This window comes from Eptesicus fuscus, chromosome 6 (genome assembly GCF_027574615.1).
Source record: "Eptesicus fuscus isolate TK198812 chromosome 6, DD_ASM_mEF_20220401, whole genome shotgun sequence".
Lineage (NCBI taxonomy): Eukaryota > Metazoa > Chordata > Mammalia > Chiroptera > Vespertilionidae > Eptesicus > Eptesicus fuscus.
Genome location: NC_072478.1, coordinates 26,929,511 through 26,954,608, shown reverse-complemented (window position 1 = coordinate 26,954,608; position 25,098 = coordinate 26,929,511). Strand labels below are relative to the sequence as shown.

The 25,098-nt window shown below is 50.4% G+C and overlaps 2 protein-coding genes across 4 annotated transcripts in view; both read right to left on the bottom strand.

Annotated features, from left to right (window-relative positions):
- Nucleotides 1–353: 353 nt before the first annotated feature.
- TINCR (TINCR ubiquitin domain containing) lies at nt 354–4,046 on the bottom strand. Of its 2 annotated transcripts, none has more exons than XM_054716913.1 (3): nt 3,722–4,046; nt 1,673–1,763; nt 354–1,122 (listed from the first exon to the last, which is right to left on the bottom strand). In XM_054716913.1, exons 1-2 carry the CDS (start codon nt 3,979–3,981, stop codon nt 1,760–1,762), a joined length of 264 nt encoding a protein of 87 aa, XP_054572888.1. In that variant the 5' UTR covers nt 3,982–4,046; the 3' UTR covers nt 354–1,122; nt 1,673–1,759. The 2 variants fall into 2 exon arrangements, with proteins under 2 accessions (XP_054572888.1, XP_054572889.1); XM_054716914.1 differs by having other exon boundaries at nt 3,778–4,046.
- Nucleotides 4,047–21,975: 17,929 nt separating this feature from the next.
- Nucleotides 21,976–25,098, bottom strand: part of SAFB2 (scaffold attachment factor B2) — a 39,589-nt gene continuing 36,466 nt past the window's right edge. The window contains exons 19-21 of one of the 2 annotated variants that reach the window (XM_008150588.3): nt 22,881–22,993; nt 22,664–22,730; nt 21,976–22,368 (exon numbers count right to left, since the gene is read on the bottom strand). In XM_008150588.3, coding sequence (XP_008148810.2) covers nt 22,218–22,368; nt 22,664–22,730; nt 22,881–22,993 — 331 coding nt within the window. In that variant the 3' untranslated portion in view covers nt 21,976–22,217. Of the gene's footprint in view, nt 22,369–22,663; nt 22,731–22,880; nt 22,994–25,098 lie in introns of those variants that run through there. The other variant, XM_028159177.2, reaches the window with a different exon arrangement.

Below are 25,098 nucleotides of genomic sequence, written 5' to 3'. Positions count from 1 at the left end.
CGGCCAACATGACTCTTTCTTAATTAAAACATTATTTCTTCCCAGGCTCCCGTGCCTCTTCCCGGCGCCAGGCGCCAGGCCAGCAGCTGGAGCGTGAACGCCACACCACGCGCAGGCCGGACCCTCCACCCCCAACCAGCCTCCCTGTCTGCGCAAAGGACCAGACTCCACGCGGCTGCAGGTCAGCGATCCAACCAAGGCTCCGCGTTCTATCTGCGGGGTCTTGTACCCAGAATTCCCACAACACACTGCCTGGAACGTCCTCAGAATTCCCACCCGTGGCTCAGGGCTCAGAGTGGAAAGCAGGGTGAGCGGCTGCAGCCGACCGCAAGGAGTTGTTTTCGGCATTTGGGACCGCGCAAAAACGTGCTTTATTGTCACAATAAAAATGAGTGGGATGGGGAGGGGGGAGATTACCATCCAAGCCTCAGTGCTCTACCAGGCACAGGGGCCCCCAGATCTCTGCCTACTCCACCAGAGTCCTTCAGACCCAACCAGGAAACCCCCCATGCAGGAGGCAAGGGGCAAGGCATTAAGGGAGGGCACTCCAAGGGGCGGGCACAGATGCCACGAGAGGAGGTATTTGGGGAAAAGGGTAGAGCACAGAACGACGCTGGAGAACTGGGAGAGGGCTGGGTCCCCCAGTCTCCACCTTCAGTCATTTGAGATTTCCTGAGCGACTGGCTATACCCCACAGCCAAGGCTGTTCACAGGAGAGGGGCTTGTGGGGACCCACAAGAGGATGCGGTGCTCACTGGCTGGGCAGGAGGGCATCCGAGAAGACTTCCTGGAGGAGGCTGGAATTCCAGGTGGGCTGGAGCCGCAGAGAGGGGTGTGGAAGGGGCACAGCTTGGGCAAAGTGTGGCCACGAGAATGTACAAGGTGGGAGAGGTGCTGCCTGGTTCCCTCGCCTTTCCCCTCTGCTTCCTTCACACGCTATCCCTTGGCTGCCCACGCTGGCACCGTGGTTCCTGCTGCATGGCCTCAGGGGCACACAGTCCAACCTGATGGGCTGGGCTGGGGCGACAATGTCCTAGTTCAGTGTCAGGGAGTGGGGCTCCATCAGGAGTGTCCCCGGCAGTGGCATCAGCTGGTCAGGGCAGTGTTCTAGGAGCCCAGGACCTGGAACAGCAGGAGGGGTGGATAAGCCAATCTCAATTCAGGCCTCGAGGAGCATGAAACACCAGCTCTCTGGCCAGGTTTCCTTCTTCCCTTTTCCCTAATATCCCCTCCCGACGGGTGTGGACAGCAACACCTGCAGTAATTCCCTCCTTCCCCACGGGCCTGGTGCCCCCCAGGAGGGACAGGATGGCTCTTTAGCCACAGGCAGCCAGCCATTCTTAGAGGGAGCCACCGGGTGGGAGCCACAGGAATTCAGGCCAAGAGTACAAAGTGAGGAGGCGGGTAACAGAGCCCAGAGAGGCAGTCGTTCACCCAAGGCCACACAGCAAGTCTGGGAGCGTCATTCATGTTAGGGGCAACGCGGTTAGTCCAAAGGTAAGTGAGAAGGCAAGGGTAGTGTCCTTGCCCAAGGGGTGAAAAGCGCAGGGGTTTGGAGTCAGGGGGGTGGGGTGGGGTGACACTCAAAAGAGGTGAGTCCCTTCTCCTCTCTGGGCCTCCTTTTCCCCCAACTGTGGTCCTCACAACAGGTAAGGTCCCTGGAATGACTTACCTCCCGAAGGTGTCCCCCACCCCAGCCTGCTCCTTCAGCCAGCATCTTCGGTCCCCTCGGTCATGGCTCCACCTCCTCCAACCCGGACTACCTGCAGGAGGGGGACAGAAAGACACAGATTGCAGGCCAAACGCCGTCCTCACCTCAGCACTCCAGGGCTCGCCTATCTGCGCAGTGTCTGGCTGATGCACCTTCCCACACCTGCCAGGACTTACCCCCAAGTCAGAGCCCTGCTCCCCCACATCCAGGAACTGCTAGGAAAACGTTCTGAGCAGCCCTTTCCTCACCTCCAGACAACACATTCCACAAATATTTATTGAGCACCTACTATGTGCCAGGCACTGAACTGTGAACACAGAAATGCCCTCATAAAGTTTACAGTCTGCTGGGGGAGATGGGGTAAAAAAAATAAAAAAATTGAAAAATATAGAGAAGTCAGGGGTTGCTAAGTGTCAGAGAGAAAGATAAAAGCAGGGATGGGGCCTGGCTGGTGTGGCTCAGTGGTTGAGCATTGACCTATGAACCAGAAGTTCACGGTCAGGGCACATGCCAGGGTTGCGATCCCCAGTAAAGGGGTGTGCAGGAGGCAGCAGTCAGTGATTCTCTCTCATCATTGATGTTTATCTCTCTCTCCCTCTCCCTTCCTCTCTGAAATCAATTATATCTATATCTATATCTATCTATCTATCTATATATCTATATCTATATCTATATATCATATCTATATATATATATATATATATATATTTCTGCCAGGATGTATATATCTGAACAAAGACCTGAAGGAGCTGAGGGAGGGAAGGAGGAAGGTGTAAAACATTCCAATCTAACATTAATCATATGTTTATTTGGTTTCATGTCTGTTCAGTGAGGGCAGGCCTGGTCCGAGTCCCCACTGGGTTCCAGTGCCCAGCACATGGCCTGGCACACAGTAGGCACTCAATAAATGCTTATTGCGTATTGAACGATGATTATGGTGTGTGATGTCTGGGGTTGTCCAGCTTCCAGACCTTGCAGAAGGTGCACTGTCAGGAACTACCCTCTGCCAGTCCAAGCCCCCAACCCCCATCGGTCACCATCCCATCGTCTCCCCCTGCCCCTAAGATCCTTCCTCCCCCCACACACACCCCTCGAGTCTCCAGGACCAGCATCTGAGGCTCCTGCTCTCAAAACATCACCCCAGGCTTGGCAGACCAAGCCTCTGTGGCCCCACCAGCACAACCCCCCTGAACTCCAGGGTTACACATATGGCTCCAGTGTGTCCCCTGCCCAGCATCTCCAAGGTGAGCTCTGTGACCAGCCCCTGCCAATCTCCCTCACCTCCCAGTGTGTGCTCTCCCCGCCGCCCAGAAGCCCTTCTCTGCAGCCCCCTCGTGGGTCACCCTGGCCAGGACTCCAGGTGGCCAGGGCAGAGTGTAGGCAGCCAGTGTCAGGATGGGAATGTGGGTTGGCAGGGGTACTGGGGGAGATGGATGAAGAGGGAAGGACCAGAGACTCAGAAAGACAGAGACAGAGCCAAAAAGAGACAGAAATGCACCGGGAGAGACGGAGGGAAAGAAAGAGAAAAGAGCAGAGACAGAATGGACAGACAGAAATGGGCCGAGCCATAGAGAGGCAGAAAGAATGATAGGACGTGGAATAAATAGGACAGCACCGCGGAGAGAGGGAGAGAGGGGAGACAAAGAAAGGGAGGGGAGGCCAGAGACAGAGGGAGAGAAAAGAAGGAAGCAGGCAGGGGGCATCCAGCTGCCCTCCTGGCGGCTCTCGGGGCCTGCCTCCCTCCATTCCTGTTTCAGCCGGTACCCAGCAGGGCAGTGCTGGGGCCGGGGGAGAAGGCGTTCCAGGGGTCGGGAAGGACCCCTGGTCTACCCGCCCGCCCACGTCCCCCCTACCCGGACCCCAGCCGGGCCCTCTGGTGCCCCGCTATCTCCCCCAGCCCCGACTCATGCCCATCCCCCACCCCAGCAGGCCCTCCGGTCCCCTGCCTTCCTCTCCCAGCCTGGACCCGCTCTCACCCCGGGACCCCGGCCCGCCCGCCCGGCCCGCCACCTGGGGTCGCTGACGAGCAGCAGCACCGAGCCGTCCTGCAGGCGCACGTCGCGCACCGTCTGGTGGTCGTCCAGCCGCCGCGCGTTGTAGTAGAAGGTGCGCTTCCAGGAGCTCACGCCCTGGCCCACCAGCTGGGCGCGCAGGTCGCTGAGCGTGTCGCGCGGCCGCACCGTGAGCGGCAGCAGCAGCGCCTCGTCCGCCAGGTGCACTTTGATGTGGTAGCGCTTCCAGCGCGACAGGCCCCGCCGAAGCCCCTCCATGGCGCCCGCCGGGCGCTCCCCGCCCGGCCCCGGCCCCGGCCCCGGCCCCTCGTGCCCAGCGCACCCGCCCGACAGGACTAGCAGCCCGCCCCCGCCGCGCCCGCCCGGCCGCCCGGCCACGCCCGCTGTGCCTGGGGGAGGTCCCTGGAGGGCGGGGCAGACCGAGGGCAGGGCAGGCCGAGGGCCCCTCGCCCCCACCCGCAGACACCTTTCCCTTCGTGCACAGATGTATTCAGTGCCTACTGGAAGCGCCCGGGAAACCTGCGAACAAAGCCCACAATGAGGAAACACATCGTAAAGATGAATACTTAAATACACAAGGCACCCTATCCTGGGAAGGGCCAGGGAGAGAAAAAGAAGGAAGGGAAGCGAGGTTGGAGATCTAGGTTAAGAGAGATCTCTCTGAGGAGGTGGCATTTGAATTGACTTCTGAAGGTGAGAAGCAGTGAGTCAGTCATGCAAAGGGTCAAGAGTGCTGCAGACCAGACGGAGGCGGAGGCGAGGCGGGAACAGAGCTCGTGCAAAGGCCCTGGGGCAGGGTCATGCCTGGTGGTTGGAGGAACAGAGAGGGGGCCCTGGTGGCTGGAGCAGAGTGAGCAAGGGGGAGAGAGGGAAGAGGTGAGGTCAGGGAGGTGATGAGGGGCCGGTCTTACAGAGCCATGTGGGCCTTGGGGAGAACTTGGGCTTTTACGCTGAGGGAGGTGGGAACACTGGACGGCTGGGGGCAGAGGGAAACAAGTGATTGAGAATTCTATTCATCGCTTACTCATTCATTTCCTTATTTCCTTCAAGACACATTCGGCAAGCATCTACTCTGTGCTGGTTGGGCTGGGCAATGCCAAGCACCAGAGACATCACCACCTAGGACCCTGCCCTCAAGGGTCTCCCAGTTGAGGGTGAGGGATACAGAGTTGGACACAGCCCTATGAGGTCAGGGCTTAAGTAGGAGGAGAGAACCCAGACTGGGAAAGGCCAGTATGTGGGCATGGCTTCCCAGGCCGGGTAGGCATTGGAGCTAGGGCTTTGGCAGATGAATAGGAGTTCAACATTCCCACCAGGGAGACACCTTCCCACGATCCATCACCAACTATATAGTTCAGTGTGTGCCTCGTGGGGGAAAAGCAGGAGTAAAGGTTTGTGGTCAGTGGCAGCCACAGGAGGCTCACCCACCCCCGATTCCATGTCCCCCCACCCTGGCAACCCCTTTCTCAGGCTCCTCTTGCCTCTCCAGTCACACCTCTTCCCAAAAGCCTTCCCTGGTTGCCTGCTGTCTGCCCCTGCCCACTGTCTTACCCTCCAGGACAGGGCTGACCAGTTCTGGGTGTCCAGGATGCTGGCTTGACCTCCATGATTCAGTCTATACTTAGAAGCCAGTTAAGATGAAGCCCACTGGGAACTCCGCCTCCAGCAGTGGCAGGAGGGAGGGCGAAAGGGAGGCTGAGGCCAGGACAGGACAGTGACAGAGTGTGGGCTCTAACCCTGACCTTGACGCTTGAAAATCCTCAGGAAGGAACTTCACGACCCTGGGCCTCCACGTTCCCATCTACCCAATGGGGTTGTTATGAGGATGAAATGACTGAGGGTAGAGCACTGAGAAATGTTACGGAAGCACAGTCACTTATATAATTTTCTATGCTGAGAGTGTTAGGGGGGAAAATAGAATATTGGGGACTAGCTATGGTTATGGGAAACGGTAACCATGCTCTGTTAACCATGATTGCCTTGTTCTGGTTAGAGAAAGGACATTCGAACCTGGCTGGGAGTTGTATCCCCACCCAGGACCTGGGAGTCAACCTCGCACCTGGGAGTCAACCTGGGAATGTGGTCCATTCTCAGTCAAGAACTGCCTATTATCATGGAAAGATTAACGACCTATTTGCCCAAACAATGGAGTCCCGCCCCAGCCGCATAGCCTACTTCCCCGTGTCTATCATCCCTGCTTTCCCATGTAATCTTAGTCCTACCTGATAAGCAGCTGGTTTGTGGGGGTTTGCAGAGCAGATTTTTGTGGATGACCTGCTGCTCTCCCAGACTGCTGGTGGCATTGGAATAAACGCTCATATATGATTCAACCCTGTCTCTGCTGAACTGGCTCAAGTAGTGACAGGCAGCCCAGACCCATTGGTTGTCTGGTTTCAAGAGGATATTCAGGAAAAAAAGTGCAACTTGGCCTGGCTGGTTGCTCATGTGGTTAGAGCATCATCCCGATACACCAAGCTTGTGGATTCAATCCCAGGTCAGGGCACATATAAGAAACAACCAATGAATACATGCACAAGTAAGTGGGACAACAATGTGATGTTTCTCTCTCTCTCCCTTCCTCTCTCTCTAAAATCAATAAAAACACATTTTAAAAAATAGAACACACCCCTTAATTCCCACATGATGCTATTATCTCCCATTTTACAGATGAGTAAACTGCGGCATAGAGAGGATACATGGCTCCCCTGACAATACACAGGGAAAATGGCAGAGCCAGGATTTGAATCCCAGCCACTTGGCTTCAACACTCACGCTATTGTCCGCTGACTATGAAGCTTCTTACACAATCATGAGATTTCAGATTAAGATTTTTGAAAGTGGCTAAAAGCAAATTCCAGATGGATCACCCCTCCCAGAAAAGAAAGAGGGGGAGGGGAGGACTATAAACTACACAAAGAAAACATGGGAATTAAAAATAATAATCCTAGTTTGTTAAAACATGACATTAAACCCTGAAGTCTTTAATTAAAAGATTAATAACTAACTGCAAACAAATATAAAACTCTCTCTCTCTCTCTCTCACTCACACACACACACACATACACATACTAGACAGTCAATAGCCAAAGTCAGGAAAACTTTTCCAAGATTGATAGAGAAAAAGCTGATTTCCTTAATATGTACATAGCTTTGTCAACGTAAAAAAACCATTGAAGCCGAAACCAGTTTGGCTCAGTGGATAGAGCGTCGGCCTACGGACTCAAGGGTCCCAGGTTCGATTCCAGTCAAGGGCATGTACCTTGGTTGCGGGCACATCCCCAGTAGGGGGTGTGCAAGAGGCAGCTGATCGATGTTTCAATCTAATCGATGTTTCTAACTCTCTATCCCTCTCTCTTCCTCTCTGTAAAAAAATCAATAAAATATTTTTAAAAAAACATTGAAACCTGTAAAGAATTTTTTAAAATACATATTTTATTGATTTTTTTACAGAGAGGAAGAGAGAGGGATAGAGAGTTAGAAACATCAATGAGAGAGAAACATCAATCAGCTGCCTCCTGCACACCCCCTACTGGGGATGTGCCCGAAACCAAGATACATGCCCTTGACCAGAATCGAGCCTGGGACCCTTGAGTCCGCAGGCCGACGCTCTATCCACTGAGCCAAACCGGTTTCAGCTGTAAAGAATTTTTGTGAGTTTATTTGAGCCAATCTGTCGACATATGCCAGGAAGCAGAACCTCAGGGAATTGAGATAATACTCTGGAGAATGGCAGGTTACATCTGTATTTATACATTGCAATCAAAGTAGGGACATAGGTGGGTTACATGAAATCCATAGGTGATAGATTAAGGAGGTGGGATAAAGCAAAGTGGGGGCGGGAGGGGGGGAAATTGGATAAAAAGTAAAATGAGCCCTAGCCGGCTTGGCTCAGTGGATAGAGCATCAGCCTGTGGACTAAAGGGTCCCAGGTTCGATTCCGGTCAAGGGCACATGCCTGGGTTGCGGGCTCAATCCCCAGTAGGGGGCGTGCAGGAGGCAGCCGATCAGTGATTCCCTCTCATTGATGTTTCTATCTCTCTCTCCCTCTCCCTTCCTCTCTAAAATCAATAAAAATACATTAAAAAAAAAAAAAAGGAAATACAGTGTCTTCTGAACACATGACAGGAAGTCATTTTCACTCATGGTAAACTAGATATAGAGTAAAACTACCATGAAATACCTTTTTTAAATGAAATCTGTTAGGTTGCTGAAGGTGAAAAAGTTCGATCATTCACCATGTCGCTGGGGTTTTGGGGAAAGAGCCATCTCACATCTTGGGGTTTGGAGTGTGAAATAGCATAATCTCTCTGATAATAGCTATTGAAATAATAAACTAGCTATATCCCTCTGGGAGTCTACCCATGTGCCCAAGGACAGATTACAGCACAATGCATGTGCTGAGCAATTTACAGCAAACCATGAGGCTGGCTCAGGGAACAAAGGGGGAAAACTGAGGCAGACAGAGGGAAGTGGTAGAACGAGGCTGTGCACTCTCTCCAGGGAAGGTGAGCAGGCTGGCTCTACCTGCAGAACCAGGTCATCACGGCCCCAGCCACCTCCCTTATCAGGCTGAGCTCCAGGCCTCACGTGTCATACCTGTTGATGTCTAGGACAGATCAGAGCAAGGCCCAGGGACACTTGGCTTCAACATACGGAGGCCAAGCCGGCCACACCGAGCCCTGTAAGTGCTGGGTGCCAGTTCCAATTAGTTCTGACTTTCTCATTAAGCTGTGAGGGAAAGCCAGGTGGCGGTGGGCAGCAGGCCCTGGGCTTGGGCTGCTGGATTAGAGGAACCATGGTTTCCGCCCGGAGACACTATTATCTGTCAGGGGCAATTATGGAAGAGCCGGGCAGACAGGGATAAGCCGGAGAATCCCTGAGTTCTGGGACCTGGGAGGCTCAGAATCGTAGGATCACTGAAATTGCGGACTCCCAGCATCTTGGAAGGCCTGGCGTTCTAGACCCTCAGAATATTCACCCCTCCTCGTGAGCATTCTAGAATCCAGGGCTCAGGGTTCCAGGTAGTAATCAACACAGGGGTCACTTCTGGGTGTCTTAGGGGGCAAAGGAATGTTGGGGAAGGTTCTGAGGGAGTTCAGAGAATCAGTGGGAAGTGGGAAGAACAGGTTTTAAAAATGGGCCAGAATGCATGGGTCCTCTGAAGCAGAAGGGATACGTGTGCGTGTGGGTGGGGCTGGTGTCCCCCAACACTGCAGGCAGATAGGAAGGGAGGGGACATAGCCACTGAATTTGGCCAAATTCTGGAATCACAGATGTTTAGTCTCTTGTGACACAAAAGAGGTTTGTCCCCCGCCCCACCCCCCTGCATTGATTTTTAGAGAGAGTGGGAGCGAGGGAGGGGGAGGGGGAAAGAGAGAGAAAGACATCAATGTGAGAGAGACACATCGATTTGTTACTTCCCACACATGCCTCCACCCGGGTCAGGAGCGAACCTGCAACCCAGGTAGGTGCCCCTGACCAAGAATCGAACCCACAACCCTTTGGTGCACGGGCTGACGCTCTAACCACTGAGTGCCACTGGCCAGGGCCAAAAGAGGTTTGTTATTAGACTTGTCCCCTTGGGCCAGCAGTCTCTCAAAATGCAAGCCCAGAGGCCCACACAGTGTTTTTGTTGCATTTATTTATTTATTTATTTTACATTTTATTGATTTCAGAGAGGAAGGGAGAGGAAGAGAGAGATAGAAACATCCATGATGAGAGAGACTCATTGATTGGTTGCCCCTTGCACGGCTACCACTGGGGAATCAAACTTGTAACCCAGGCATGTGCCCTTGACCGGAATCGAACCCGGGACCCTTCAGTCCGCAGGCCCATGCTCTAGCCACTGAGCCAAACCAGCTAGGGCTGTTTTTGTTTTAAAGAATTGGTCAATGAGTGTTTCCACGTGAGAGGTTGGAGCTCTCCTGGGCCCCCAGTCCAAGTGTCAGCCATGGGCCCTCTGTGGACGGGACACGAATTCCCTACAATCCCTGCCAGGTCCTATGCCCTCCCTGAGCCCTGAAGGGCTTGCCTTCCCTGGTCTAGTAAGAGTACTAACTTTGTATCCTCATTTTGATCAGAAAGCGAGTCCCAAGGCAGCTGTTTGCCAATTTCTCTCCTTCCCCCCAGGAAGAGATGCTAACAAGGTTACGGAAAAAGCAAATGGACATCCCTCCATGCTTTACAATCAGTTACCCCATTGGGTCCCTGTCACCAAGCCTATGAGGTCCGTACTTTCGTTCTCCTGTTTCTCAGAAGAGAAAACGGAGGCTTCCCCAAAGCCACGCAGGAGGGTGCAGCAGAGCCCCTGGAACATGGCAGAAATGAGTTAGCAGGAGAGCTCAGGTGCCTCTACCTGGGACAGTACCAAAGGAAAACGTGGTGTGGAAAGGGTGGCTTTGAGAAGGGCATGGGAGGAGTTTGGATTTTCTTCTAAGGGCAATGGGGAGCCAGGGAGGGTTTGAAACAAGGGAGTGGGCTGGTCTAATTTATGTTAGAAAGGTGCCTGGCAATGTGGAATCTGTTTTAGAAGATGGACACGTTAATCCTGAGCTAAGAGAGGCCTTACTCAGGTCAGAGTGCTCTCTTCATAGCTACTACTTCTTGGGTCTATGTGTCCCACTCCAAAGAAATTTCTTAAGAAATTCATTGCTAGGATACCTGGTAAATGAGGGTTCATGGTGGTCCCTGTTGGTAAATTATGTTATTCCTAGCTCTATTAAAAACAAAGGCTATTTGCTAGCAACATGTTCAAAAGTAGCATCCTTCATATATGGACTCATTAGAGATAAATAAAAACAGAGAGATATGCCAAGGACATGGATGTCACTTTGAACACATAAAAGACATAGCCCTAGCTGGTTTAGCTCATGGATGTCACTTTGAACACATAAAAGACATAGCCCTAGCTGGTTTGGATAGAGCATTGGCCTTTGGACTGAAGGGTCTCGGGTTCGATTCCAGTCAAGGGCACATACCTAGGTTGCAAGCTCGATCCCTGGCCCTGGTCCAGGCCCATGGGGGATGTAACCAATCTATGTATCTCTCTCACATCAATGTTTCTCTCTCTCTGTCTCTCCCCCTCCCTTCTACTCTCTCTAAATATCAATGCTCAGGTGAGGATTAACATTTAAAAAAAAATTAAAAATAAAAGACAGCCCTAGCCAGTTTGGCTCAGTGGATAAAGCATCTACCTGCAGACTGAAGGGTCCCAGGTTCGATTCCGGTTAAGGGCACATGCCCAGGTTGCAGGCTCCATCCCTAATAGGTGGCGTGCAGGAGGCAGCTGATCAATGATTCTCTTGTCATTGATGTTTCTATCTCTCTCTCCCTCTTCCTTCCTCTCTGAAATCAATAATAATAAAAAAATGTAATAAAAAATAATGAAAAATAAATATCAATGGAAAAATATCTTCAGGTGAGGATTTAAAATAAATAAATAAATATAAAGTGGCTGTACCATTCAAAAAAATTAACAAGTGGTATATTATTTTTTAAAAACTAAAAAAATAAAAGACATAGGTGAGAAATCATAAAATAAAGACTCACATAAAAAAGTGTTTAATCACCCTAGGATTGTCCCCACTCTAATATTCAACAAAGATATTACGTTCTGTGAGGGTGCAAGTCAATTGATACATCTGTTGCTGGCGTAAGTTAGTGCCATCTTTCATGAAGGTAAAACGGCAAAGTGTATTGAAAGCCTTTGATGGATAATAACTAATTATAACGACTCACCTTTGTCAAGTGACAAATCAATTTCATTTCTCGTGTTTGTTTTGTTTCCACGAGAACAGAAACTCCCCGAAGGCAGGATTTTTGTCTGTTTTGTTCACTGCCGAGTCCCTGATGCCTGGAACAGCACCTTTCTGATCTCATCTCCTCATTTTTCTACACTGACTGAGAGAACCGGTGAGCTAGACCAAAAGGGAAGTTTTTGTGCAGGCATCTGAGCATCCACCTTGTTAGGTCTTTAAGACAATCCTCATACCCTGAGCAGGGAGGGGAGGATTCCCAGGGGCTCCCACTGACCCGTGGGTTAATGGATGTGCTCGCAGTTATAAGTGATTTCTGGTACTTACTGACTCCGTAGGCTGTGCCAGGCAGTGTTTAAAGAGCTTTACAAAACTCAACTCAATCACTTAACAGCAAAGCTATGAGGTAGGTGCTAATATCAGGTCCATTTTACAGACGAGGAAACTGAGTCCACAGCATAAAAGTAGCCCTCTAGCTAGGGCCTGGCCCACGGTAGGTGCTGAGGTTTAGTAGAACCTAAATTTTGCTCCGTCGGTTCCATGAACACCTGTTTCTGTCTCCTGTCACCTTTCCTTGGGGGTCCCATGACAGACTCTGGGCGCCACCAGTACGTGCTCCATAAACGTTTCAGTTCTCTGATTCTTTCGGTGACTCAACACAGAGCTGCCGAGGAAGGTGGATGGAGAGGTCGTGGCAGGTTTCCGTGGGTATGGAGACAGGAGACACACAGAGTTACCTCTCCTCCCCAGAGACACACTCAAGGACACACACTCCCAGACCTATGCAGACACACCCACTTCAAAACAAGCACACGCAGCCCAGCTGGTGTGGCTCAGCAGTTGAGCGCCGACCTATGAACCAGGAGGTCATGGTTCAATTCCCAGTCCGGGCACAAGCCTGGGTTACGGGCTCCATCCCCAGTGTGTGGTGTGCAGAAGGCAGCCCATCAATGATGCTCTCTCATCGTTGATGTTTCTATCTTTCACTCCCTCTCCTTTCCTCTCTGAAATCAATAAAAACATATTTTAAAAAAAGCACACACAGACCAACGCAGACACAGCCCCAAACATGCATCATATACACACGAGACATGCACACCCCCCGCCCCCAGGGCTTTGGCCTGGGGTGGCCAGCTTAGGGAGCTCCCCCTGCGCCAGCCTCCACCTCCATCCCTCCTCCTTGGGGCCCAGGGCCTCCTGCTAAGGCGGGGCTGGGCAGGGATGGCTGCGTGGCTTTCGGACGCCACCTGGTGGGAACAAGGGACAGGGGGCAGGACAGCTCAGCGGCTTAACATCCCTGTGGGCCTCGGGGTCCCCCTGTGTTCCTCTGTGATTGCTTCTGTCTCTATTTGCCTCTGTGTCTCTATTTCTCTGTGTCTCAGCCTCTTCTCTCCTCTTTTTCTTTCTGTGTCTGTCTCTCTCTCTCCAGCTCTGCCTCGTCTTCTGTGGCTCTCCACCTCTTTTTCTTTCTCCCCTCACACCTCTTCCCCACTGCCAGAGCCCAAGGCCTCTTCAATAACTGAGCCAGTTACCTCCAATCACTCCTCCCTGTGTACCCCTCTTATTAGCCACACGCTCTGGGCCCTGTCCCCCAGTGATACCATCCTGGCACTTCCTGCCACCATAGGCTGTCGCTATGACTCAGTCGGGGTGGGGTGTGATGACCAACCTCATCAGCTTTGCCTGCCAGCCACACCTACCTCCTATGTTCTGGTCTTTGGGGAGGGGACCTCATACCTGGAGGAGCGCGTCGTTCCCCTGCTTTATCCTTGTCCAGCCTCTGTTTGGACAAGGGCAGAGCAGAGGACAGAGGGTGCGGCTAATAAGGGGTACACAGGGAGGGGTACACAGGGAGGGGTGCCTGGTTCAGTTATTGAAGAGGCCCACAAGGCCATGTTGGCTTACCCCTTCCCCAGGGCTGGCTACTGCTGGCTCCCTGAAGGTGGCAAGTGCTGGTAGCAAGGGAAGGGGGTGTGGGGACAGTGAGGAGTTGGGCCCCCAAGCAAGGAAGGTCCAAGAGAGGGGAAGGAACAGTCACCCTTGAACCTTACTAAGAGGGCAGGGATCTCTTCTCAATGTCCACCCCCCACCCCCCCACATCACCCACTAGCTGACACCTGAACCCTGACCACCCAGACTGTGGAGGCCACTCTGCCTGACTCCATGTCTCCCCTGCACCTGCTTGCTCTGAGGTCCTGCACCCTTTCCTTTCTGGGCTACTGCACATTCTGTTCCCTCTCCCAGAATGCCCTTCCAGTCACTTCCTCCAGGGAGCCTCTTAATCTCTTCTTTTCCTTATTCCATCCCGTCCTTGAAATCATCCGTTGAGCTCCAGAGAGCAGGTCTGTCTTGGTTATGGTCATGGCTGTGTCCCTGGCAGAGCCCAGCACACAGGAAATGCCCAAGGAAGTGTTTGCTAAATGAATGAGTGAGCTAGAAAAGGCTCATCGGTACCCTCTTGAGCCCAGATCTTTGATCTTGCCTTGCTCGGGTGGGAGGGGGCTTGGCCAAGTGGGCTTCTTCCCTCTCTGTGCCCTGTTTTTCCAGGGCCAGGGGCTGAAGGGACATTTTCTGAGCCGCTTGTGAAATCTACCCTGCTGGGTCTCATTTCAGCTGAGTCTGTAAACATTTGGTCCGTCGTGGCCGGCAGCAACTATGCAGGAGAAGCTTCAGTGCCTTTTATGAGCCTCCCTGTGGGGCCTGACTCGAGGTTTCCGTGGCTGGGTATGTGGGGCGCCCTGGCAGTTTCTCAGTAGGTTGGCATGAGGTAGGTAAGACTGAAGAACTGGAAGCAGCGGCAAGAGGCTCCCAGCACTTAACCCCGCAGCATGCCGCATTCAAGAGGCCAAACCTGGGGCTTCTTGGTTTTAAAAATTATTAATGCAGCCCTAACCGGTTTGGCTCAGTGGATAGAGCATTGGCCTGCGGACTAAAGGGTCCCAGGTTTGATACCTTGGTTGTGGGCACATCCCCAGTACGGGGTGTGCAAGAGGCAGCTGATCGATGTTTCTCTCCCATGGATGTTTCTAACTCTCTCTCCCTCTCCCTTCCTCTCTGTAAAAAATCAATAAAATATATTTTTCAAATAAAAAAATTATTAATGCAATGGCATAGATTACAGCTGCCATGATGGACATGGATGCCGAATGGACCCCTTCCTCACATCTTAAGGCCACACTTACTCCTTAGAGGTAGGGCTTTCTGGCTGAGGCAGAAGGCCTACTTCAGACCTGGTTCTTGTAGAAGAATTAACAGCAACTACAACCATTTGTGAAGAGCCTACTACATGCACATACTGTTCACCCCCCCAAAATTGCAGGGGCCTGAACCCTAGCCCCTTCTGAGGGAGGTCTCCTGCCCCCATGGCTGCTTCGTGCTTCCCATGCCCAGCTCAGATTAGGACTCAGGTGATCAACAGAGACTTTGAATGCATCATCTTCTCACATCCTCTGAATCACCCTGCCCATTTTACGAGAAAATTCAGAAGGGTTCAAGGTCATCCAGGTGGCGAAGGGCAGAGCTGGAATTGGAACTCTCCCGCCTAGTTTGGCCTCAAGTCACCCAACCCTCATGGAGGCCTCCCCAAAAGGGTCACCATCCCAGTGCTTCTCAACCGTCAGGATCCCAGGAGTGGCTGGAGGTAGGGCCTGAATCAAACCAGCGGGTCTGACTTGGGGCCTGGGAACCCCAACTCTCAGACCTGCTGGAGGTGGAGTGAGGTGCATTTAAAAAAATTATTTATTGATTTGAGAGAGAAACATCGATTTGTTGTTCCACTTACTTATGCACTCATTGGTTGCTCCTTGTATGTGACCTGGACTGAGCCTGCAGCCTGAGCACATAGGGATGATGCTCTAATCAACTGAGCTGCTGGGCCAGAGCAGGAGGTGCATTTTTTTTTTTTATTGATTTTTTACAGAGAGGAAGGGAGAGGGAGAGAGTTAGAAACATCGATCAGCTGCCTCTTGCACACCCCCTACTGGGGATGTGCCCGAAACCAAGGTACATGCCCTTGATCGGAATCGAACCTGGGACCCTTCAGTCCGCAGGCTGATGCTCTATCCACTGAGCCAAACCGGCTTCGGCGGGGAGGTGCATTTTTAAGAAGCATGCACCCCCCTCCACCTTCCTCAGTCCTTTCTAAGTAACGGCAGCCTTACTACTGCACACGTCCAAACATGTTTGTAGTGCTCCCTCTGAATCTCAGCAGATAGTCTTCCACCTGGTGTTTTACTGCCGACACCAGAAGACACAGGATCTAGAGGCCCCATAACACTTTAAACTAGAGGAATTTTGTACCAGGCCTCCAAAGAGCCAGTAGGTCATACAAGAGGTGAAGCAATCTGAAAACTTGAAGATACAGAATTATTCTGTATTTTCTTTCTCCTCTTCAGAAATCCGGAAAGCATTCACTACTCTGTGTCTACCACATTCCAGGTGGGTTGGCCAAGCCTTTATTTTCTGACTTTTGACGCGTTATGACATCTGGGCCTCATCTTGGACCATGTGACCAAGATAGGGACAGTGATACTTCACAGTAGAGACCTGGAAGCCAGTTAAAAGTCAACCCATCCCCACTAACCAACGACTTTGTGGATGTGTTTTTAAAAGGTAAAAAGCCCTTTTTATAACGTTGCATTTGAAATTTTTTGACTAAAAGTAACATATGCAATGTAAGCCTGGCAATCATCGTGCAGGCGTGGGAATTCCTACAAAGTGAGAAAATTTAACCTAGGAGCTGTTTTGAAATGTAATGAAATGGTTATGAATACAAAATTTAGCAGTTGATGAAGTTGACACATTTTTGTAGATGTGGAGACGTTTGATAAGGTATTAATTCTGATTTTACAGTCTTCTTTTTGTATTTGTGCAGCCAATAAATTCTTTCCTCTCCCCTCCTCATTTTACAGGTCTCCTGTAAAACATGAACATCCTGGGCCCTATTCCTGCAGGGTCTCTTAGTGCCTGTCAACATTTATTAAGCACTTACTCTGTGCCAGGAGCAATTCTGAGCTTTATAATTAATTTTTTTAAAATCCTCATCTGAGGATATGTTTATTGATTTTCTTATTTATTTATTCAATCCTCACCTGAGGATATTCTTTCCATTGCTTTTTTTTTAATAGGAAACATATATTTTAAAAATATATATTTTTATTGGTTTCAGAGAGGAAGGGAGAGGGAGAGAGATAGAAACATCAATGATGAAAGAGCATCATTGATTGACTGCCTCCTGCATGCCCCACACTGGGGATCGAGTCCGCAAACTAGGCATGTGCCCTGACCGGGAATCGAACCATGACCTCTTGGCTCCTGGTCAACACTCAACCACTGAGCCACGCCAGCTGGGCCCCATTGCTTTTTAGAGAGACTGGAAGAGCAAGGGAAAGACAAAGAGAAACATTGATGTGAGAGAAACACATCAATTGGTTGCTTCCTGCATGAGCCCCGACGAGGGCCCAGGTTGGGAAGGAGCCTGCAACCAAGGTACATGTTCTTGACCAGAATCGAACCTGAAGGTTCCAGTCTGTTGGGCTGTTTATTGATTTTTAGAGAAAAGGAGAGATATCAATGAGAAACATTGATCAGTTGCCTCCCATATGCGCCCTGACCAGGGATCAAACCTGCAACCTAGGTATGTGCCCTGACAGAATCAACTGCAACCTTTTGGTGTATGGGATGAAACTCCAACTAACTGAGCCATTTGGCCAGGGCTATATTAATTAATTTAATCATAGCAAAGGCCCTCTATGGTAAATACTATCACTATTCCCTTCTTCCAGTTACGGAAGCCAAAGCAGAGAAAAACTAGTAACTTCCTGTGGGCAGGCCTTAGCATATAGGGATGAGGTGCAGGCAGACAGGTGGGTTGATTCTAAGCAGTCTGGTTCTTGAGCCTGGCTTCCCAGTTTATACCCCAGTGGTTCTCACTCCTGATGCCTAACAGATCCCCACCTTTAAAATTATTTTAAAACTAGTAGCCCTGCGCACGAATCTGTGTGCCAGTAGCTCTCTGCAGGGCCTGGCTGCTCCACGCCCACTGCCCAGAGGCTCTCTGTGGCCCAGAGGCCTATCTGCAGCCAGGCACAGAACGCTTGCCTTGTCGCCGGGGCAACGAAGCAAGCATTCTGCCAGGCCACTCACGCTGCCCGTTCTCAGTGGCCACCCCCCCCCCCCAATCCCCGGGACTGGGAGACTCCAGCGGGGCTGAGAGGACTGGGCGTCGCCATCTCATGACTATGGGCGCTGCCATCTTTGTGATGGAGTGATGGTTACTTTGTATATTACCATTTTATTAGATAGGATTGTGATTAAATATACATAAAATATAACTATTTTTAAAAATATATATATTTTATTGATTTTTACAGAGAGGAAGGGAGGGACAGAGAGTTAGAAACATCTATGAGAGAAACATCAATCAGCTGCCTCCTGCATTCCCTCCACTGGGGATGTGCCTGAAACCAAGGTACATGCCCTTGCCCAGAATCAAACCTGGGACCCCAAACCTGGGACCCCTCAATCCGCAGGCCGACGCTCCACCCACTGAGCCAAACCGGCCAGGGCACAATTTTGAAGTGTTTAGCTCAATGGCATTAAGTACATTCACAATGTTGTGCAACCATCCCCACCCTCCATCTCCGGAACGTTCTCATATTACCAAACTGAAACTCTGTCCCTATTGAACACTAACTACTCATCCCTCTACCCCAGCCCTGGCTCCCACCATATACTTTCTTTTTCTTTTTTAAAAAGTATTTTATTTTTATTTATTTTTAAATATATTTTTATTGATTTCAGAGAGGAAGGAAGAGGGAGAGATAGAAACATCAATGATGAGAGAGAATCACTGATCGGCTGCCTCCTGCTCACCCCCTACTGGGCGTTAAGCCTGCAACCCAGGCATGTGCCCTTGACCGGAATCAAACCCAGGACCTTTCAGTCCACAGGCTGATGCTCTATCCACTGGGCCAAACCAGCTAGAGCCCACAATATGCTTTGTTTTTATGGATCTGACTCCTCTAGGGACCTCTTATGAATGCAATCACAAAATATTTGTCCTTTTGTGACTGGATTATTTCACTGAGCATAACATCCTCACGGTTCATCCTCTTTGTAGCAGGTGTCAGAATGTCCTTCCTTTTTAAGGATGAATACAATAGTATTCTACTGTCTGGATGGCTATCATAAAACAAATAGCCCTGGCCAGTTTGGCTTAGTAGATAGAGCATTGGCCTATGAACCAAAGGGTCCCAGGTTCGATTTCGGTCAAGGGCACGTACCTTGATTGCAGGCTCCTCTCTGGCCCGGGGCCTGGGGCAGGAGGCAATCAATCTATGTGTTTCTCTCACATCTATGTTTCTCTCTCTTTCCCTCTCTCTTCCACTCTCCCTAAATATCAAAGGAAAAATATCCTCAGGCGAGGATTAACAAAAGCAAAAAAATAAACAAACAAACAAAAACAGAAACTAACAAGTGTTGGCAAGGGTGTGGAGAAATTAGAAAGCTTGTGCATGGGTGGTGGGAATAGAAAATGGTGCAGCCACATTTAGGCGGTTCCTCAAGTTAAAAAGTATCCACCAAGAGAACGGCAAACAGATACACCTGTCTTCATGGCAGCATTATTCACAGAAGCCAAAGGATGCAACAACCCGAGTGTCCCTTTCATTTTTCCATTGATTTTCAGAGTGGAAGGAAGGGAGGGAGGGAAACACTGATGTGAGACACAGTGATTGGTTGCCTCCTGCATGTACCCCGACCAGGGCTGGGGATCCAACCTGCGACCCTTTGGTCCTCAGGTCGACGCTCTAACCACTGAACACACTGGCCAGGGCTGCAGCCCCTTTTACGTAACAGATATTTTGTTCCGCCTCCTCTTTTCTCTCCTGAAATAAAAATCAGAGTGGCTATAACCTAACTACACACAACTAAAAAAAAGGAACAATCCAACCAATGTGATGCACTATCAGACACAGAAAAAACAAAAAGAACGTCCGACACTGAGCACGATGGTGAGGACCGACCTATTCAGACGATGCCGATCAGGCAGGACCAGCAGGGAGGCGGAGACCCCAGGAGCTCTGCTCACAGAAATGGTGAGCAGCTCTTGGTAAGGTTCTGTACTGAACAGTAAGCAATCCTCTCAATTTACCCAGAAGTTGGCACCTCTGCCCAGCCCAGAAGTTGGGAAAATCCATATGAAGTCCTGGCCCCCAGGACCTCAGACTGTGACCCCATTTGGAGACAAGGCCTTTACACAGGTAACATGTCATTAGGGTGACCCTAATCTGGTATGACTGTGTCCTTATAAAAAGGGGACATTTGGATGCAAACACACAGGGAGGCTGGGTAAAGGAGGCAGAGGTAGGGTGATGCTTCCACACGGCAAGAATGCCAAAGATTGCCAGTGACCACCAGAAACAGATTCTCCTTCACGGCCTCAGGAGGAATTAGCTCTGCCAACACCTTGATCTTGAACTTCTAGCCTCCATAACTGGGAGAGAATAAATTTGTTTCAAACCACATAGTTTGCAGTACTGTGTTATGGCAGCCCTAGCAAACCCATGTATTTTGTGTCTCTATATAGCAGTGATGGGCAACCTTTTGAGCCTGGTGTGTCAAACTTCGCCAAAAAACTGAGCATAACTCGGGTAGTGTGTCACTTTGAGGAAAAAACATTATTTCACAAATGTTTCATCCTCAGGAGCAGCAAATGTTTCATCCTCGGCATGCAGCCGCCTCAGCAGCCGCGTGTCATCAGAAATGGCTACGCGTGTCAGTGCTGACACGCATGTCATAGGTTCGCCATCACTGCTATATACTAATAAAACAAAGCCGGGCCCTGGCTGGCATGGATCAGTGGTTAGAGTGTCGGCCTGTGCACTTAAGGGTCAAGGGTTAGATTCCTGGTCAAGAGCACGTACCTGGGTTGCAGGTTCAATCCTAGGCCCTGGTTGGGGCACATGTAGGAGGGAGGCAACTAATCGATGTGTCTCTCTCACATCCATGTTTTTCTCTCTCTCCTTCCCTTCCACGCTAAAAATCAATGAAAAAAAATACCTTTTGTTAAAAGGATTAACAAAAAAAGGCCCAGCTAACTAGGAAGGGGCTGTCCAGGGGGAATAGCCTGCAGTTCCCCAAGGCTTCCTCAAGCAGCTTGGTGGCGGTGCCCCAGTTGAGAGCCCTGGTGGCACACCAGGATGCAACTCTGCCTGCCGGAGCAATTGCTCCATTACAGCTACGTGACGACAGCTAAAACTGGTCTCACCCACTACCCCAGGCTAAGTCTGGCTTTTCGTGCCTCAAATGGAAAGCCCAGACTATACTTTGCAGAGACAGACTTCTGTGCAGGAGGCAATATGCCATATCGTCCCCCGTCCGCAACATGGGACCGATGTCCTGTCAACCTGTCATTGGAAAACGACTCTAGGAACCCGTGCGGTGGGGAAAGCTCACAAAGTGTTTATTTGCAGCAATTCAGACAGACAGGTCACGGAGGGGCAGCACTGCCTGCCTTTGATGGTGGGGAGGATTTTCAGATTGCTCTTTTAAAACTAAATGGCCCAGCAGGAACACAGGGTATTCAGGGAGAATTGGCAATTGTTTGGGGCCTGTGGGGTGGCTGTCCCAGTTACCAAGGGAAGGGAATTGAGGTTCCCAGCAGGTAGCACAGTGGATTAACTCTTACCACACTGGACCAGGGCCAGGACTGGTGGGAAGCAAGCCTTCCTCCTGCCCCAGCCTTGTGGCCACCAGACCTCCTACTCATGAGGTGACAGATGTGGCTTTTCTGCCCCAACATGCCTGCAGTCCCCCACTCTGTGGCAGTTCTGCCTGTGCCACTGCTCTTCTAGAAGAGAGGCACCTCACTGTGGTGTCACCCTGGAGGGGCCTGCTCGGACTTGTGATGTGGCACCTCTGCCCAGCCAGGTGCCTTGTTCGGTAGTCTTTAATGAAGAAAACCGGAATCAACTCTATCACAAATGAGGAGACTTCACATGTAAATCTGCACTTCCAGAAAAATGACTGGATCAGGCACACTGAGCCCGTGCCAAGAAGAGGTAGCCCTTTTAGAAGAGCCAGTGTGCTCTGGGGGGCCGAGGGCAGCTACCAAGCACTGTAGGGCCCGACACATGTGCCCATCCCTTAGCCAGGCCCCCACACCTCACACCATCACTGGGCGCTGCCCCAGGCACTCTTGCACAGAGAGTGAAGTGACTGGTCAGGGGCTCCACAAAGCACACACCCCGCCCCTCAACGAAGAATTCCCAATTCCCACCCTAGCTCTGCCACCTACAAGCTCTAAGACTCCGGGCACGTGATCTAACCCCTGCACCTGGCTCCTTATTTCTCAGACGGGGAGATGATGCCCACTTTATCAACGGGTGGGAGAATTCAAGTATGATGAGCTGGCAGCCACCACCAAGTGTGCAATGGTGGTGCTGAAGGTCAGTACTATTCTTTGCTGTGTAATCACCACAACACACACACACCAGAATGCGAACCGTAAACTTTTATTAATGGAAAATGGAATGCCTCATTACAGAAACCTTGTTTCAAAAATGGCAGAACAAGAACACGCTTATTTAAAAAAAAAAAAAAATGAGTTCACATATTACTGAGCTACAACATGGTGGCAGGATTTGTTTTTGCTTCTTAAAAGATTCCACAAGTTCAAGGTAACTGGCTAAGAAATTCAACAGTGCATCTGCCTACCTGAACACGTGGAGGGAGTGGGGTTTAGTAGCGGCGAGTGAAGTGGGGGTATGGATGGGGGTGGGGGTGCGGGACTCTGCTGCCCCGGTCCTGGCCGGCCAGTCCTCCATCTTCCAGTTCTCCACTGGGCACCACGTGGCCCTGGGAATGCCCATCTTGTGCAAAGCCGCCTCGCCTAAGAACAAAGGCACACATTTGTCCCTTGAAGTGCTTTACATTTTCACCATCTCATGGCAGCACGCAGCTCTGCAGCCTTCAGAGCCCGCATGGCTTTTTCCGGGTGAGAAACATCATAATTACAGACCACATTCCCGGTCCCTGGAGAGCGTTATTTGCACTAGTTACCAAGAGCTGCTTTGGGGACTTGTTTTCAAAACATTCAACCCAGCAAGTTGATCAAACATGCAAAAAAGGGAGAGGAAGTGAGAAGCAGGAACAAATCAATTTTATCCGGGGACAAAACTTCTTACCCCGACATTCCACCCCGATTGGCCATGTGCCCTGTCCCTGAGGGCCCAGAGAGGCCCCTCTCAGCACCTGGAAGAGAAGAAAGAGTCTGCAAACACTCCCTTCTTGGAAGTCTCTGGAAAAGCTGGGGGGGGAAGCTGGCCTGTGGAGAGTTCTGGTACTGGCCAACCTTTCCTGGGAGCCCCCCACCCTCACTCATGGGCAGGAGTTAGCCCATACCTAGCCACCTGGCGTGCTCCCGGCCTGCCGTGCCTGCGTCTACCATGCCTGGCCAGGCACGCTCCTGGTGCTCCTCTAGCCTCTGACTGTGCTCCGTCCAGTCACGTCCACCCCTGTACCGAAAGGGAAAAAAAAGCAGATACATCCCAGTATGCCTCTAGAGAAGGCTGTGGCATGGCTTCAGCCTTCACACCTTGTACCGATTGCTTCTGAGGGAAGTGGGCAAAGATGGGAACAGACACTTTTCCAAAGGTACATGCATGGCCAGTAAGCACACAAGAATGTGTTCAGCATCGGTAACATCTCAACCAGATGATTGAGATGCACCCCCATCCCAGCTACGCCATGACTCTTATCAGTTGGTTAGAATGTTGTCCTGATAAACCAAGGTTGTGGGTTCGATCCCTGGTCAGGCACATACAAGAAACAACCAATGAATGCATAAATGGGTGAAGCAACAAATTGATGTTTCTCTCTCTCCTTTCTCTTTCTCTCTCTCAAAAAACCAAAAACAAACAAAAAAACCAAAAGATCAACCTTAGCAGCTTTGCCTCAGTGGATGGAGTGTCGACCCTTGGACTGAAAGGTTGAGGGTTTGATTCCAATCAGGCGTCAGATTCTGGTCAGGGGCATGTATCTGGGTTGCAGGCTCAATCCCCGGCCCTGGTTGGGATGTGTGTGGGAGGCAACCAATCGGTGTGTCTCTCTCATATTGATGTTTCTCTCTCTCTCCCTTCCACTCTCCCACTCTCTCTAAAAATCAATGGAAAAATAACCTCGGGTCAGGATTTAAAAAAAAAAAATCAATAAAAAACAACAACAGACTGTAACAAGTGCTGGTGAGGATGTGGAGAAACCGGAACCCTCACATGGCTAGCGGGAACTGAAAATGGGGTAGCCTCCAGGGGAAACAACAGCAGCAGTTCCTCAAAAGGTTCAACTTCTAGGGACCATGGAACCAGCAATGCCACTCCTAGGTGTCTAGAGAAGGGAACATATGTTAACAAAAACCTGTACATAAATGTTCTTAACCCTTTGCACTCGCTTGCTTTTTTCTCTATTCCTTTATTCTACTCGGGATTTAATTTTTTAAATACCCCAGATTTTACAAAGCGTGGCAGTAGAATAAAAAACGGGAGTTTCTTTTCATACCAACTTATTTATTTGGATTTTTTTATATTTCAAATTATTGATACATTAAAAGAGTAATTTGCACTCAACATCCGAGTGCAAAAGGTTAAAAGCATAATTCATAATAGTCCCCAAATGGAAATAACCCAAGTGTTTGTCCTTCAACTCATGAAAGGATACATAAGAAGTGGTCCATCCATACTGGGGAACATTATGTGACCATGAAAAGGAGTGAAGCGGGAACATTTGAGATCTAGCTTCCCAGCATATGTCATTAGTTTGGCTCAAATCCTATATAACAAAAGGCTAATATGCAAATTGACTGAATGGCAGAACGACCAGTTGCTATGACACACACTGACCACCAGGGGGCAGACACTCAACACAGGAGCTGCCCCCTGGTGGTCAGTGCACTCCCACAGGGGGACTGCTGCTCAACCAGAAGCCGGGCTCATGGCTGGCGAGTGCAGAGGCTGTGGCAGGCAGTTGGACATCCCCTGAGGGCTCCTGGACTGCAAGAGGGCACAGGCTGGGCTGAGGCACACCCCCAGAGTGCACAAGTTTCGTGCCCGGGCCTCTAGTAAACTCATAAAACTAAAAAGAAAAGAAAAAGTCCTGGCCAGGTAGCTCAGTTGGTTAGAAACACCAAGGTTTCAGGGTCAATCTCCAGTCAGGGCACATATCAGGAGCGACCAATGAATGTACAAATAAGTGGAACAACAAACCAATGTTTCTCTCTCTCTTTCAAAGCAATAAATTAAAACAACAACAACGAATGAAGAAGCACTGTCATTCACTATAACGTGGATGAAACTTGAAATCATGATGCACAGTGAGAGAAGCTACACACAAAGGCCACAAAGAATTTGACTCCATTTATGTGAAATTTCCAGAATAGGCACATCCAGAAAAACAGGAAGTGGGTTAGTGATTGCTAGGGGCTGGTGGAGGGGATGGAAAATGATGGGGCCAGGTCAAGGCTTTTTTAATTTATTTTATTAATATATTTTTATTTATTTCAGAGAGGAAGGTGGGGGGGGAGAGGGGGAGAGAGAGGGAGAGAGAGGGGGAGGGAGGGAGGGGGGAG